The sequence below is a fragment of the Branchiostoma belcheri genome, unplaced genomic scaffold, assembly GCF_001625305.1.
Source record: "Branchiostoma belcheri isolate BF01 breed outbred unplaced genomic scaffold, Haploidv18h27 scaffold8, whole genome shotgun sequence".
Taxonomy (NCBI): domain Eukaryota; kingdom Metazoa; phylum Chordata; class Leptocardii; order Amphioxiformes; family Branchiostomatidae; genus Branchiostoma; species Branchiostoma belcheri.
This window is the reverse complement of record NW_017804464.1, coordinates 342,277-354,236: the sequence shown is the minus strand read 5'-3', so window position 1 is coordinate 354,236 and position 11,960 is coordinate 342,277. Positions and strand designations below refer to the sequence as shown.

General features: G+C 40.0%; 2 protein-coding genes across 2 annotated transcripts; both read left to right on the top strand.

Annotated features, from left to right (window-relative positions):
- Window positions 1–86: 86 nt before the first annotated feature.
- Window positions 87–6,168, top strand: LOC109485991 (fibroblast growth factor receptor 2-like). The gene is made up of 20 exons (XM_019789688.1): window positions 87–316; window positions 573–642; window positions 880–983; window positions 1,337–1,544; window positions 1,660–1,765; window positions 1,890–2,036; window positions 2,211–2,457; window positions 2,564–2,603; window positions 2,725–2,821; window positions 3,055–3,193; window positions 3,311–3,404; window positions 3,583–3,704; window positions 3,828–3,981; window positions 4,262–4,372; window positions 4,588–4,781; window positions 4,981–5,103; window positions 5,214–5,284; window positions 5,485–5,525; window positions 5,705–5,801; window positions 6,063–6,168. The coding sequence occupies exons 1-20, from the start codon at window positions 95–97 to the stop codon at window positions 6,166–6,168; spliced, it is 2,493 nt and encodes an 830-aa protein (XP_019645247.1). The 5' UTR covers window positions 87–94.
- Window positions 6,169–9,483: 3,315 nt separating this feature from the next.
- LOC109485990 (tenascin-X-like) lies at window positions 9,484–11,943 on the top strand. Its single transcript, XM_019789687.1, has 4 exons — window positions 9,484–9,718; window positions 10,172–10,429; window positions 10,866–10,985; window positions 11,237–11,943. Exons 1-4 carry the CDS (start codon window positions 9,484–9,486, stop codon window positions 11,941–11,943), a joined length of 1,320 nt encoding a protein of 439 aa, XP_019645246.1.
- The last annotated feature ends 17 nt before the right edge of the window (window positions 11,944–11,960 follow it).

Here is an 11,960-nt window from a genome sequence, read left to right as displayed (position 1 = left end):
AATCATCAACATTGGTCATCATACTTGTCTTGTGTAATCACTATCATGCTGGAAATCCATCCATTTTTGTACAGTTCCAAGTCCACCTCAAGCCATGATAGCAGAAAACACCGGTCCCTGTTCCTGTGTCTCCGGCAGCCAGACCGACAGGTCCACAGTACGAGTCTCCTGGGATCCACCTGAACACCCAAACGGGAAGATTCTAGGATATCGCCTGTCATACTCCACTGAGGATGGAACTTGGACAACTATCGAGGCTGCCAGCAGTCCCAAAGAGATATCTAACCTTCAACCTTACAAGACGTATTCAATAAAGGTGACTTTGTTATGATATTGCGAAGTAGCCTAAGTTTGCTATTCAATATGTATCCAAATTGACGTGTCTATTTATTCATGGCACCTTGCAAAAGCCACACCAAGTTGGCAATTGACAAGGATATAAAGACAACATTGTAACAAAGTTACTTCTTTGTCTTATTTATCATTTTTCATATAAGGTAGATAAGGTACAATAATGATGATTCATCAATATTGGGCTATAAAGTCTCTAACGCTATTGCTTGTTACTTCAGGTCATTGCTTACAACTTGCTTTTCCAAGGAGAGGACAGCGAGGTGTTTACAGTGGAGACCAGTGAAGGATGTAAGGATATGGGGGACAATATCCTCAATAAATGTTTTTCATGTTTATGAACTTAACCCTTGGCAAAACTAAGCATCTTCATGATTATTTTGCATTGATTATTTTGATTATCATGCATTGTTTAACATCAAAGGTTGCTTAGACCTTATAACTGAACCAGTACTTGTAGTTGCACGTTTTATGTAATGTGTTCCTTCATGATATGTCGAAACGTACTGATTTTAATCAAATTCTTAGGCCCAGGACCACCTCTGAATCTTCTAGCTGACCAGAGCGATGGCACGTGTACCGTCAGCTGGTCTCTGCCGAATGTCACTAATGGGAATCTCAGCAACTACAAGGTACACTTCTAGTTTATGATCCCATGTTTGTATGGAATTTTAGTTATATTAATGAATTGAATATAATGTTAATGAATCTTTATTGCATGTTCTTGCCCAGATGGGCAAGATGATGTATATTATGGGCTATAATATACATCATCTGTTCATAGAATCATTCGTAAATTACTAACTGTGCTGTACTGGCGCGTAGAATTATGATCTGATTGATTACTGGATTAATGAAAGACAAAAAAGAAAAATAGGCTCGGTTTGTTCAAGTGTGTCCGGAAATTGGAACAAATTACATAATACAGAGCATACGGAGTATGTTTGTACCAAAACAAACAGTCTGTCCTGATTGTGTTATTTAGGTTGCAGTTACTGCCACCAGGCTGGACACAGGCTCAATAATTGACGTTGAGGCTGAGCCTGTCATGACGTCAGAAGTACCAGACCTAACCTGGACAGAGTCCTTAGCAGCTCTTCCCGCCTACTCATTGGTCCACGTCACCGTCCAGGCTCAAACCTGTGCGGAGGGAGAAAGGAGCGAGACTGTAAGCTGCACAGTTCAGAGGATAGGTGAGCGAGCTGCCATGCTGTTATTTATTCTATCCCTTTTAATTAAAATAGTAAAGACTCGAGGACCGATACATCATCTTTTGGTTTAATCATTTGTCTATTACATCTCTTAAAGAGCCACCAGATATGGTCCCGAATGTGACTGCTGAAGAGACAACGTTAACTTCCAGTACCTTCACCATCCTGTTACCCGGCATAAGCGAGCGAAATGGACGTATAAGGTATGGGTGTTGCGTATAAGTAGAATACACAGAAAAGTAAAATCATTATAAATTTGATCCGTGTTCTCCTGAAGTACTGGAGATAATTCATATCAGACAACTTACTTGTCTTTTTTTCACCCAGCTGTTACCAAGTCATAGTTGTACCAATGCGGAACGGTGAAACACTAGATGACCTGACTGACAGGGTTGGACAGCCACAGGACGTCCTAACGGATTCTGCACTGGAGGACGGAAAAACAGAGCCGTACATCACACTCGCCTACTCAGGGTACGCATTGCAATAAACTGCCGTTTTTATATAAGAATATCATAAGATATCAACATATACTACAAACCTGCATGAATTGAAACACTCCCAAAACAAAAGATGTAATGTTATACCAATATATTTGTCACAATAATTTCTTCTTTTTGATATGATTGTTTGCTCACATGGACACAGGTCCAGCTACCAAGAAGGATCAGAAGTGACAATAGGATCTGGTGAACCCTGTGAAGACACGTGTTGTAAGAGAGGTGTAGTACAGGGAGCACCAGAACCAGGTAACAGGAAACTGACACCAGGGTCTACCTACACAACAGTCATCCGTGCCTACGTGGGTGCCACTGAGGGGAGAAAGAGAAAAAGTGCAACTCTTCGTGCGTACGTGGACCCTGATGAGGACGCACGTCATAGAACAGCTTCACAGGTAAATACCGTAATTTCTTTTGGTTTTCTTAATCATACTGTATCACAATACATGTAAGCAATCAAGATACAATACCAAAATAAAATCTGTTTTTCTTCCCTCACAGACCCATATGACAAGTTTGTTCATGCAACCGATTATTACAGGTGAAGTATTTTTTTCATCAAAACCACATATATTTTACAATATGTATATTGTGTTTTTATTTCGAGTATCATGGGTTTATTTGAGTGTCAGTACTCTCTGTTAATCGGCCTTTTCTTTTAGTTTTGGAAAAAGCTTTGCCGTTGGTTGCTATCATTGTCGGGGTGGTTGCCGCAGTCATCGCCAGTTTTGCAGCTGGAGCCGGGTTTATGTTTTACAGGTACGAAGCTATCCATGTGAGAGTGTTGAACTTTTGCAACACGAACTTGATTGATTTGATCACTTTATTTATAAGAAACCCCACGAAAAAAGGTTTTAACGGTTTTTAAATATCGATGTGTTTATTCCAGAATTTTTGAGCATTGTATTATTGTCAACGTGGTTATCTTATCGCTGTAATCCATATATGAAAGTCTCCATATGCATATCATACTGACATCGTCTTTATTTCAGGCGAAAATATTTGAAAAGTAAGAAGGAATCCACGACAGAAACAAACGATGTTCCACTTAGTAACATAACAAGTGAGGAGGATTTAGACATCAAGGGAGCGGATAACGAAGCATTTTCCACGGATGAAATCAAGTCAAAGGTATTGATAGTCATTAAGTTCCAATTTATTAGCATATACTTGATGCCAATTATTGTTTGTTTATAACGCTCGCTGTGTTGAAAGTTTGACTAATACAGCCTGACATTTTTGTTTCAGTGCTATCGTCGATTTTCTGACATCAGGACTGTAGATGACGTCACAAAATACCTGAAAGAGAACAATTTTGGAGAGTACGCCAACGCTTTCAGAGGTATGTGGATATCTGGTGTAAATGTCTAAGCATTGTAGCTATCTTTATTTAATGATATTAATGGTAATAGACGGACGTGATATGTAGTATGTATGACAAGATGTATATGATATGTACTCCAACTTTGTAAAGAGTGTGCCGGATGATGATGAGATGGTATTGTGCATTTCATGTTAAGACCACGATGTCGATGGAGATGCGTTGAAGTTCCTCGACGACGCCATACTAAAGGATCTCATTCCAAAGGCTGGACCAAGAGCACGATTTAAAGGCATTTTGGTGACTTTGAAGCAGGAAAATGTAAGCATTTTTGCTTTTTATGATTGTTGTTGTTGCACTACCGTTGTGAGACCCTTATGCCATAGTCTCAAGAAAGTCTTCCATGCAATCATATCACGTACTTTATGATCCAAACTACCACAGGAGTCTCCAGTTACAGCCCTGAATTTCTGGGAGATCCAGAGGACAAGCTTGAAGCTCGGCAAACGTCTCGGCAGCGGCCAGTTCGGGGAGGTGCGACTGGGAGAACTCCGTAATCGAGGACTGACAACCATCGTAGCTGTCAAAACATTGAGGGGTAAGATCTCCTTAATTTTTCTGTCATCATGATGTTTCTGTCAGGAACCAACCATTCTGTGATCATATACATATCGAAATGTTACATAGTCACAGATACAAAAAGGTAAATCCTCTGTAACGACAAAAAAGAAAGTGATTTCTGTCAATTTGCATCAACAAGCATTTACCACGATAATATTTCGTCATATGCCATGATCTACTTATTAAGTGGATCATGTTATCTATCTTTATTTCACTAATAGCGTTGAAATGCTACGAAACATTTCTTTAAATCACAGATTCGGCGTCAGAGTCAGACAAGAAAGACCTGCTGGGTGAACTGGAGATCCTGGTGACTGTTGGTCGTCATGACAACATCATCTCTCTGGTTGGAGCGTGCACAAAAGGAGGTAGCTAATTAACTATGTTGTCCATTTGCTGTGGATGTTCAACTAACGATTAGGATACAATTTGTTATATATAATACTTATATCTACTGCAAGCAAAGGTACTATTTATTTCAGGCCTGTAAGGCAGATATACCTGTTGCCCAATACAGACAAGAATTCTCAATCAAAATGTACCTAGGGTCTTTAGATACATCCATTTTACCTGCCAATTTTAGGACCTTTGATGATAGTGGTTGAGTACGCCACTAATGGCTGTCTGAAGGACTGGCTGAAGACCAACTCTGCTGAGAACAGCACAGATCTAGCCTACCAGAACCAGCCTGCGAACCCTTCTCATCTGTCCATGGAACAACTCATCCAGTTCGGTGTCGATGTGGCCTGTGGGATGAGCCATCTCGCTACCATGCAGGCACGTTCTTCCAAATATTCACTAAATTATGTTTAGTCTCACTGATTGTAAATAAGTGCATGTAAATACATGACTGAGTTTGTGAGTGGAGAACAACACACGACGTTAGCTTATCACGATAAAAATCATGCAACCACTTGTAAACTATTTTCCTATTAAAAATTGGATTATGTTAATTAAAGAAATTGTTTTCCTACAGTGTATCCATCGTGACTTGGCAGCCAGAAACATCCTTCTGGGAGAAAATCTCGTCGCTAAGGTGTCTGACTTTGGCCTGTCACGTGACATCTATGAGGACAGTGAGTACGTCAAAAGCACAAAGGTAGGAAATCACACTGCTAGTAACAATAAAAGCTGGATTGACCACACATTGATTCATTTCACCTGTGCCCATTTTTTCAAAATAACATTGACATGTGTACGCGATTTCAGAGTAAGCTACCGTTGCGATGGATGGCCTATGAGTCCCTTTTCTACAATGTGTACACAATTCAGAGTGACGTGTGAGTATGAGTCTTAACCCTGAAAATACGTTGTTTCTAATAGACAGTCGCTTTGTTTATTGCCAGCTTCAAGTAACAATCACTGAGCTCTACCAGCTGTTGTCATATGGAACGTTATAATAATAGAATGTAATCAGATCTGCAAAAGAAACTCCATAACGCCTCGTAATCTATTTGACTTCATTGTATTACATACACAGCTGGTCCTTTGGAGTTCTTCTTTGGGAGATCATGGCAATGGGTAAGTACCATTTGTTTTATATACCTGCTGTTTATTAGATAGTTTTACCTTCTTTTGATTTTAGATGTCGAAATACGGTTCACACTTAACTTCGTTTGCCCTGATAATTTTCATAAACTACGGCTTTTGATTATATGGAGGATTGATATATATGCGTCATATTACAAAATGTCCTACAGGCAACCTTCCGTATGAGGGGATGAAGGGCAAAAGGATGATGGACATGATCAAAGATGGCGGCCGGCTGAAAAAGCCAAGCAACTGTCCTGCTGAGATGTATGTTATGATACAAATCGTATTCTTTATGTACATAATAACTATTGTAAATTGAATAACAAATGTAGCTATAGCTGGGCTCGAAGGAAATCTGTCACTACTATATACAATGAAAACACCATGAACTTAGAGCTGTAAATCCAAAGGATACAATTAAGTAGGACACGTCCTCAGTACCTTAAATTTTCAACAGGAGATATATGTATGTACTTACTTCAGCATGTAGAACATCATGAACACCTTTCCTATAATCTTTTGTAGCTACACCCTGATGAAAAGTTGCTGGGAGACGCTTCCAGAAGACAGACCGACTTTTCCTGAACTGAGATCAAGTCTCATCAGGATTATGCAAGGCTACAAGGTATGACTTTTGCACGATACTTATACACTAACTATTTCTGTTGCAGGGATGTAGCATTGTTTTCTTTTTGGATTCTTGGTTCTTTCAAATACAGCACGATCCCTGATATAAGCAAACAATCAGGAAACTCAATTGTGTCAATATGCACATGTTTATTGAATTCCGTTTTCTTTGAAATTTGTTATCACTAAGTATGTCAATAATCTATAGGAAATATTTGAGGATGAATGAAATGATCTTTTCGTTTTTAATTTTCAGACGTATGCTTCCCTTTTGAAGTAGTGCTGCACGGACCCATTTGAAATCGAAATATAACAAGAAAGCTGTATATACGTAGGTCGAATTACGTTGAGGTCCTGAAAAACATTCAGGAAATAAAGAAAGTATTTCTGAGTACAGTACTAGCATTGTACGATCCATGAATATAAATTAATTCAAAATTTTACTATTCAGAAAGACACCACCTCAAACTACTAATTATCGTTATAAAACATGTACTTTTGATAAGCCAGAGCTCTAAAAGCCGCACTGTGATAATAGTTGGAGGATTATATCGTTTGGAGCATATATACCCACCTTGTAATTATGCGTATTGTATTTTGTCAATGTGTTTTACTCTCGTTTTATGCTTTTAGTAGAGGGTGTTATATAAGCAACTTATGCTTTTTGCCCAATACTCAATAAATATATGTGAATACAAAAAAATAGCTGGACTTTTATGATAATGAATTTAAGCCGACAATGATGTGATATTTGGAATGACTATTGTCAGACAGGTTGATATAGGTTTCATATCACGTATCTTAACATAGACATTTCTATACTGGTGGTCTTTTTCAGATCTAAATGTACTTTCGGTTATGTTTGATACTTCTGTACCTTAATTCATATATTGCTTTTAATAAACCAGTTTACAGATTTCTTACCGAGTGTCTTTCGTTTGAATACTTAAACGTGTCCAAGTACATATGTGCTTATTATAGCTTTGAATAGACAACATTTGACACTATTTGCCATTTATGAATAGAAGTTCAGCTTCCGTGCTAAATGTCTAAATGTTACGCAATCCCTATACAAATAATTTTGTAGCCAACTACAATAAACTGTACAATCTGTACTGTGCCGTAACATTTGACGTTTGTTCATCGAAGGCAAGCACATTATGGCTCCATTGTGGCCTTACGTACATCATTTGGATGAATCTAGATTCAGCAATTTCAACCAGAAGAGAACCCCCTCCCACAACGAATTTGGATCTGCCCCTTCAACTTTGTCCCCCACATGACCTGGTTATGTATAGTGATTCATGGTATTGAGTAATCAATGACCCTTGTGACTAGTTGAGGAACTGTGTAAATTGACGGGGCTTTTGATGTACTAAAAGTGCACACGCCCGTTTTTCAACATCATTTAATCGTTAAATGTACTGAGAAAAAGTCTTCGGCTTAAGCTGCTTTTCATGAGTTCATGACGTTCGGGGGTCTTGTTTTGATGGCAACACTGTTATAGCTTCAAACAGTAGATTATATGCCGATTCAAAGCTCATTCAACCCTTGTTAGTTCCCTATGCCATATTTTCTAAAATAACTGTTAACTATTTGAAATGGATGAATTATACGTTATTCGATCGATGAATGTTTAAAGGTCATTCAGCAAACAATACTACTTAGGGTACCGCGGTGCAAAGTAAGACGCCAAACTGTGTGTCGACAATGATATGTTAGGTGAAGTGAATCATTAACGCAGTCACCTAGTCAACCACTTTGACAAACGACGTAGTCCCAATGATTGTGAACTGCACCGTTCTGGGAGGTGTTTTCATGCGTTTATGAATTGATTTTTAATTGCCCCCTTTGCCCATTTATCCTTAACACTATTGGCTCCCTTACCTATAGGGTCTAATTATAAACTGGGCCTATCAAAATATTTGTATTATCATTTCATATTAGTATTTTTAATGTACATTATCATATAGACAGATGACGTCGACAAACCGTAGGTTCCATTCCTCCCATAACCCAGGTCATTAATATTCGACATACTGACCCTCCTATTCTACACTTGGTACTGCACTCAAAAAATCACACGATACTTTTCAAAACAGCCGTCATGGCCATTTTGGCCGCTCGGCGCTCCTTGGTCACGTTGCTTTTGCTGCTGACATAAAAATGGATAAAGGACCGCAATTCCACCTCGAACTCGCCGAGTTGTCGTTAGATGAATTTGAGGTATTGTTTGGGACAACCGCATAGATGGATTAAAACCTCATAAACGACCAAGTCCTTCATCTGGTGGTTATAGGATCTGGGAACCGACCATGGATTATCACACCGTATACACCTCAGGGCGGGTCATTAACCCTATATCATTCACCTGTGACAAGGCACGGTGAGGGTCGGTGTTTGCTTGAGCTCAATATTGTTACTGCTGGATTAATGATTTACTTAGTTCAGGGCGTCATTGTTTGCTGTGTCGCCGCGCAGGCGCACTACACACACCTCAGGAGGAAGTAAGCCCATTAAAATTAGAGGCACGGTGGAACATACTTGCACATATCAAGTTACTTTGGCAACTTACTGAGTAGGTGAAATGTGACAAACGTACATGAAGATGAGAGATTTACAGGTACATGTACGTGTCACCAAACGTCGACCGTTTCCTGAAGGAACAGTTGTTTTTCTGTTCATCTTCTGCGCATTCGCAAAAGCAGGTGAGTGGTACACTAAATTTCCGTTGTAGCAATTCATCTGTAACTCAAAATAACCACGTAATACAACGAGTTTACCATAACCCATTCCATGTTTCTGAAAGTATATCTTATTGCATGGTGGAATATGTGGGCTAGTGATTCATATGTCGAGGTTCAATTGGTCCAGGTTTCGAACCCTGAAAGGTTCCTATATTGTGCCATAATGATTGGAGTTTCTTATTTGACTAAAATTAAAATGAATTGATTGGTTTCTAGACTTAACGTAAAGTGTTTGAAAAGAATCCAGAGACATCGAACACATTATAGATACTTCTTCAAGGTGCTGGAAAATACATGTAGTAGTTAAGTTTATTCAAAGGCGCCGTAGTAACACCACTGATATCCCTCCATAGCGGCAGACAGGTCACGGTCTAGCAGACCAACTTCATCCTCTAACACTTTATTACGGATGTCTAAAAATATTGCCTGTCACAAACCAGAAAGATAACTGTAGACACGGCGCATGGTAATGTTGCATGCATGTTTTCATTGTACATATGTAGAAATATATATCAATTTATATCATATTCATATGTATGTACTAACCGTTATGTATATATTTTTGTGTGTATATGCTTACAGACTTCACAGACCTATTTGACCACAATGAAAACAAAGTGTTGGAGGGCCATGATAACGACCTCATCAGCGATATCACCCCTGAAGAATGTGCCCAGAGGTGCCTAGAAGGAACCACTACCGTGCCAGAGGGGGAGTGTTTGTCGTTTGACTACTGGAAGTCACGTACCAGATGTCAGCTGAGTAGAGACAACAAGGACTCAGCTGGAGAGACACTTGGTTCTAACAGTCAGTTCGACCATTACGAGATGAAAGGTCACAACTTTTACTGACTCACAATTTACTTATCAGATATATCGGTCTAACAATTGCAATAATTAGCACATAGAGGTCATTTTCGGTACAGAGCAACTGTACAGAAGTAGAGTACAGAGCAAAAGTAGACCATGTCTATAACGGCTTAGAGGTGATTCTCCAATATACTGGTCCAGAAGATCAAATGTTTTATTCCATATGGTAGAGAGGAAAACTTATATAATAAGAAAGACCATATATAATAAGTAATATCAAAGCCTGTGATTTTTATCAGTTTAAATTCATAAAAAGGGTAGGGGGATGCCCTAAAGGGTGCATACCCTATGACTAGACACTCAAATTCCCCGTACGCAACCATGCACCATAAAAGAGAAATTGTCGAAAATTTTTTTTATCATCTCAACTTACGAACACCTATTTTCACAGATATCGCCAGTTTCTTCTCTGAACACGCCGATCAGGCCCTAGGCAGCCACGATGACGTTATTGTCACCCCACCGACTGTGAGTCCCCGGACATGCGCACTGCGGTGTCTGCTGGGAGAAGGGAGCCTCTCAGTTGGGTCCTGTCTGTCCTTTGACCTGGACAATAACAACCCACGGTGTCTGTTGAGCAGTGACAACCAGAACACAGCCGGACAACCACTAGATACCAACACAAGATTTGATCACTACCAACGGAACGGTAGATAGGTTCAACTGATTTTGATGTCTTAAATCAAAGCAATAGAAACATGTTGTATATTCTTACTCAGGTTTTTTTAAAATCAAAGCGTAGTATGGAGTCAGGCTGTATATGACTTATTGCAACAGGGCAATACAATGTGGCCACTAGGCAATTGACTTGCTGATAGCGTGACATCAAAGGCATGCATTCGTCGATAATTTCTACTTTATTTTTGTGCATGGAATAATACTAAAACAAGAGTTCGGAGAACTACACGAAATATTCATATAAACTTTTTTTTATTATTGTCTACATTACACGCATATGTGACAGTCATTTCCTTTGGCAGAATTCCATTTCAACATTTGGTCTATAATTCTACAAATGACCTCCAAATGTACGCATAGTGATGTCTACAAACAATATCACTAACCCTTCTTCCCTTGTTCCACAGAATTCTGTATTCCCAACCCCTGCATTGATCTCCACCAATGGTTGTGCACGAACCAAGCAAACGGCTACAGCTGTACATGTGATCCGGGCTGGGAGGGAGACTCTTGTGACACGTACACAGGTATGCAACTGTTCACATTATGTACTATCCAACAGTAACCGAAGCATTTAACGAGGATCTTTAGGGATTGAACAGAATATCATTATTCCTTTCACTTTTTATTTTTGATTTATCACTTTTGATCAAATCTTGAACCTTAGTTTCAGCGCATTCAGTGTATTGTCTTTATATGAAAGCATTGAAAAAAATTGATAGATTGTCCTGCATTGCATTTGTGACCGTCTCGAATCTCATATTCCGTCTTTCCCCAGGTACCATTACGCCACAGAACTGTGCCGATCTGTCAGCCATGGGAATCCAGACCAGCGGTACTTACCATGTCGGCCACCCTCAGCCATTCCAAGTCTCCTGTGACATGGACACTGATGGCGGTGGGTGGACGGTCATACAGCGGCGCCAGGACGGGTCGGTGTCGTTCGACAACACGTGGGACGTGTACGTGCAGGGATTCGGTGACGTAAGCGGAGAACTATGGATAGGACTTGAACACTTACACAGTCTAACGTCACAGCAGCAGCACGAGCTGTATGTGTACTTGGAAGACTGGGAAGGTAACACTAAGTACGCGCGGTACAGCACGTTTGCTGTGGGAGATTCAACCAGTAAATACACGGCTACAATCAGCGACTACACCGGGGATCCGACTTTAACTGATGACTTGGCTCCCACAAGTACACATCACAGCATCAACGGTAAAATGTTTACAACAAAGGATCAAGATAACGACGCCAACTCCGTCAACTGTGGAGCGTCATTCGGCCCATCAGGCTGGTGGTTTCCGCCGAGTTGTGGTCTGGCCTTGTTAAACGGACAGTATCTGACTGGATGCAGCTCTAGCTCTAGCTGCACCAGCGCTCAGGGGATTGTGTGGAAAAACTGGCTAGGCTACGGATACTCACTGAAGAAAACAGTCATGATGATCAGGCCGAGCGGTTTCCCAGGTAAGTACAAGATCTAAAAGCTCTGATGCACACA

Coding starts and splice junctions, on each gene's coding strand:
- LOC109485991 (XM_019789688.1), top strand. CDS start 95: ATGATAGCAGAAAACACCGGTCCCTGTTCCTGTGTCTCCGGCAGCCAG. Junction 3,405..3,582: donor GTACGCCAACGCTTTCAGAG/GTATGTGGATAT, acceptor TTTCATGTTAAG/ACCACGATGTCGATGGAGAT. Junction 5,802..6,062: donor AGCAACTGTCCTGCTGAGAT/GTATGTTATGAT, acceptor AATCTTTTGTAG/CTACACCCTGATGAAAAGTT.
- LOC109485990 (XM_019789687.1), top strand. CDS start 9,484: ATGCTTACAGACTTCACAGACCTATTTGACCACAATGAAAACAAAGTG. Junction 10,430..10,865: donor TGATCACTACCAACGGAACG/GTAGATAGGTTC, acceptor CTTGTTCCACAG/AATTCTGTATTCCCAACCCC. Junction 10,986..11,236: donor CTCTTGTGACACGTACACAG/GTATGCAACTGT, acceptor GTCTTTCCCCAG/GTACCATTACGCCACAGAAC.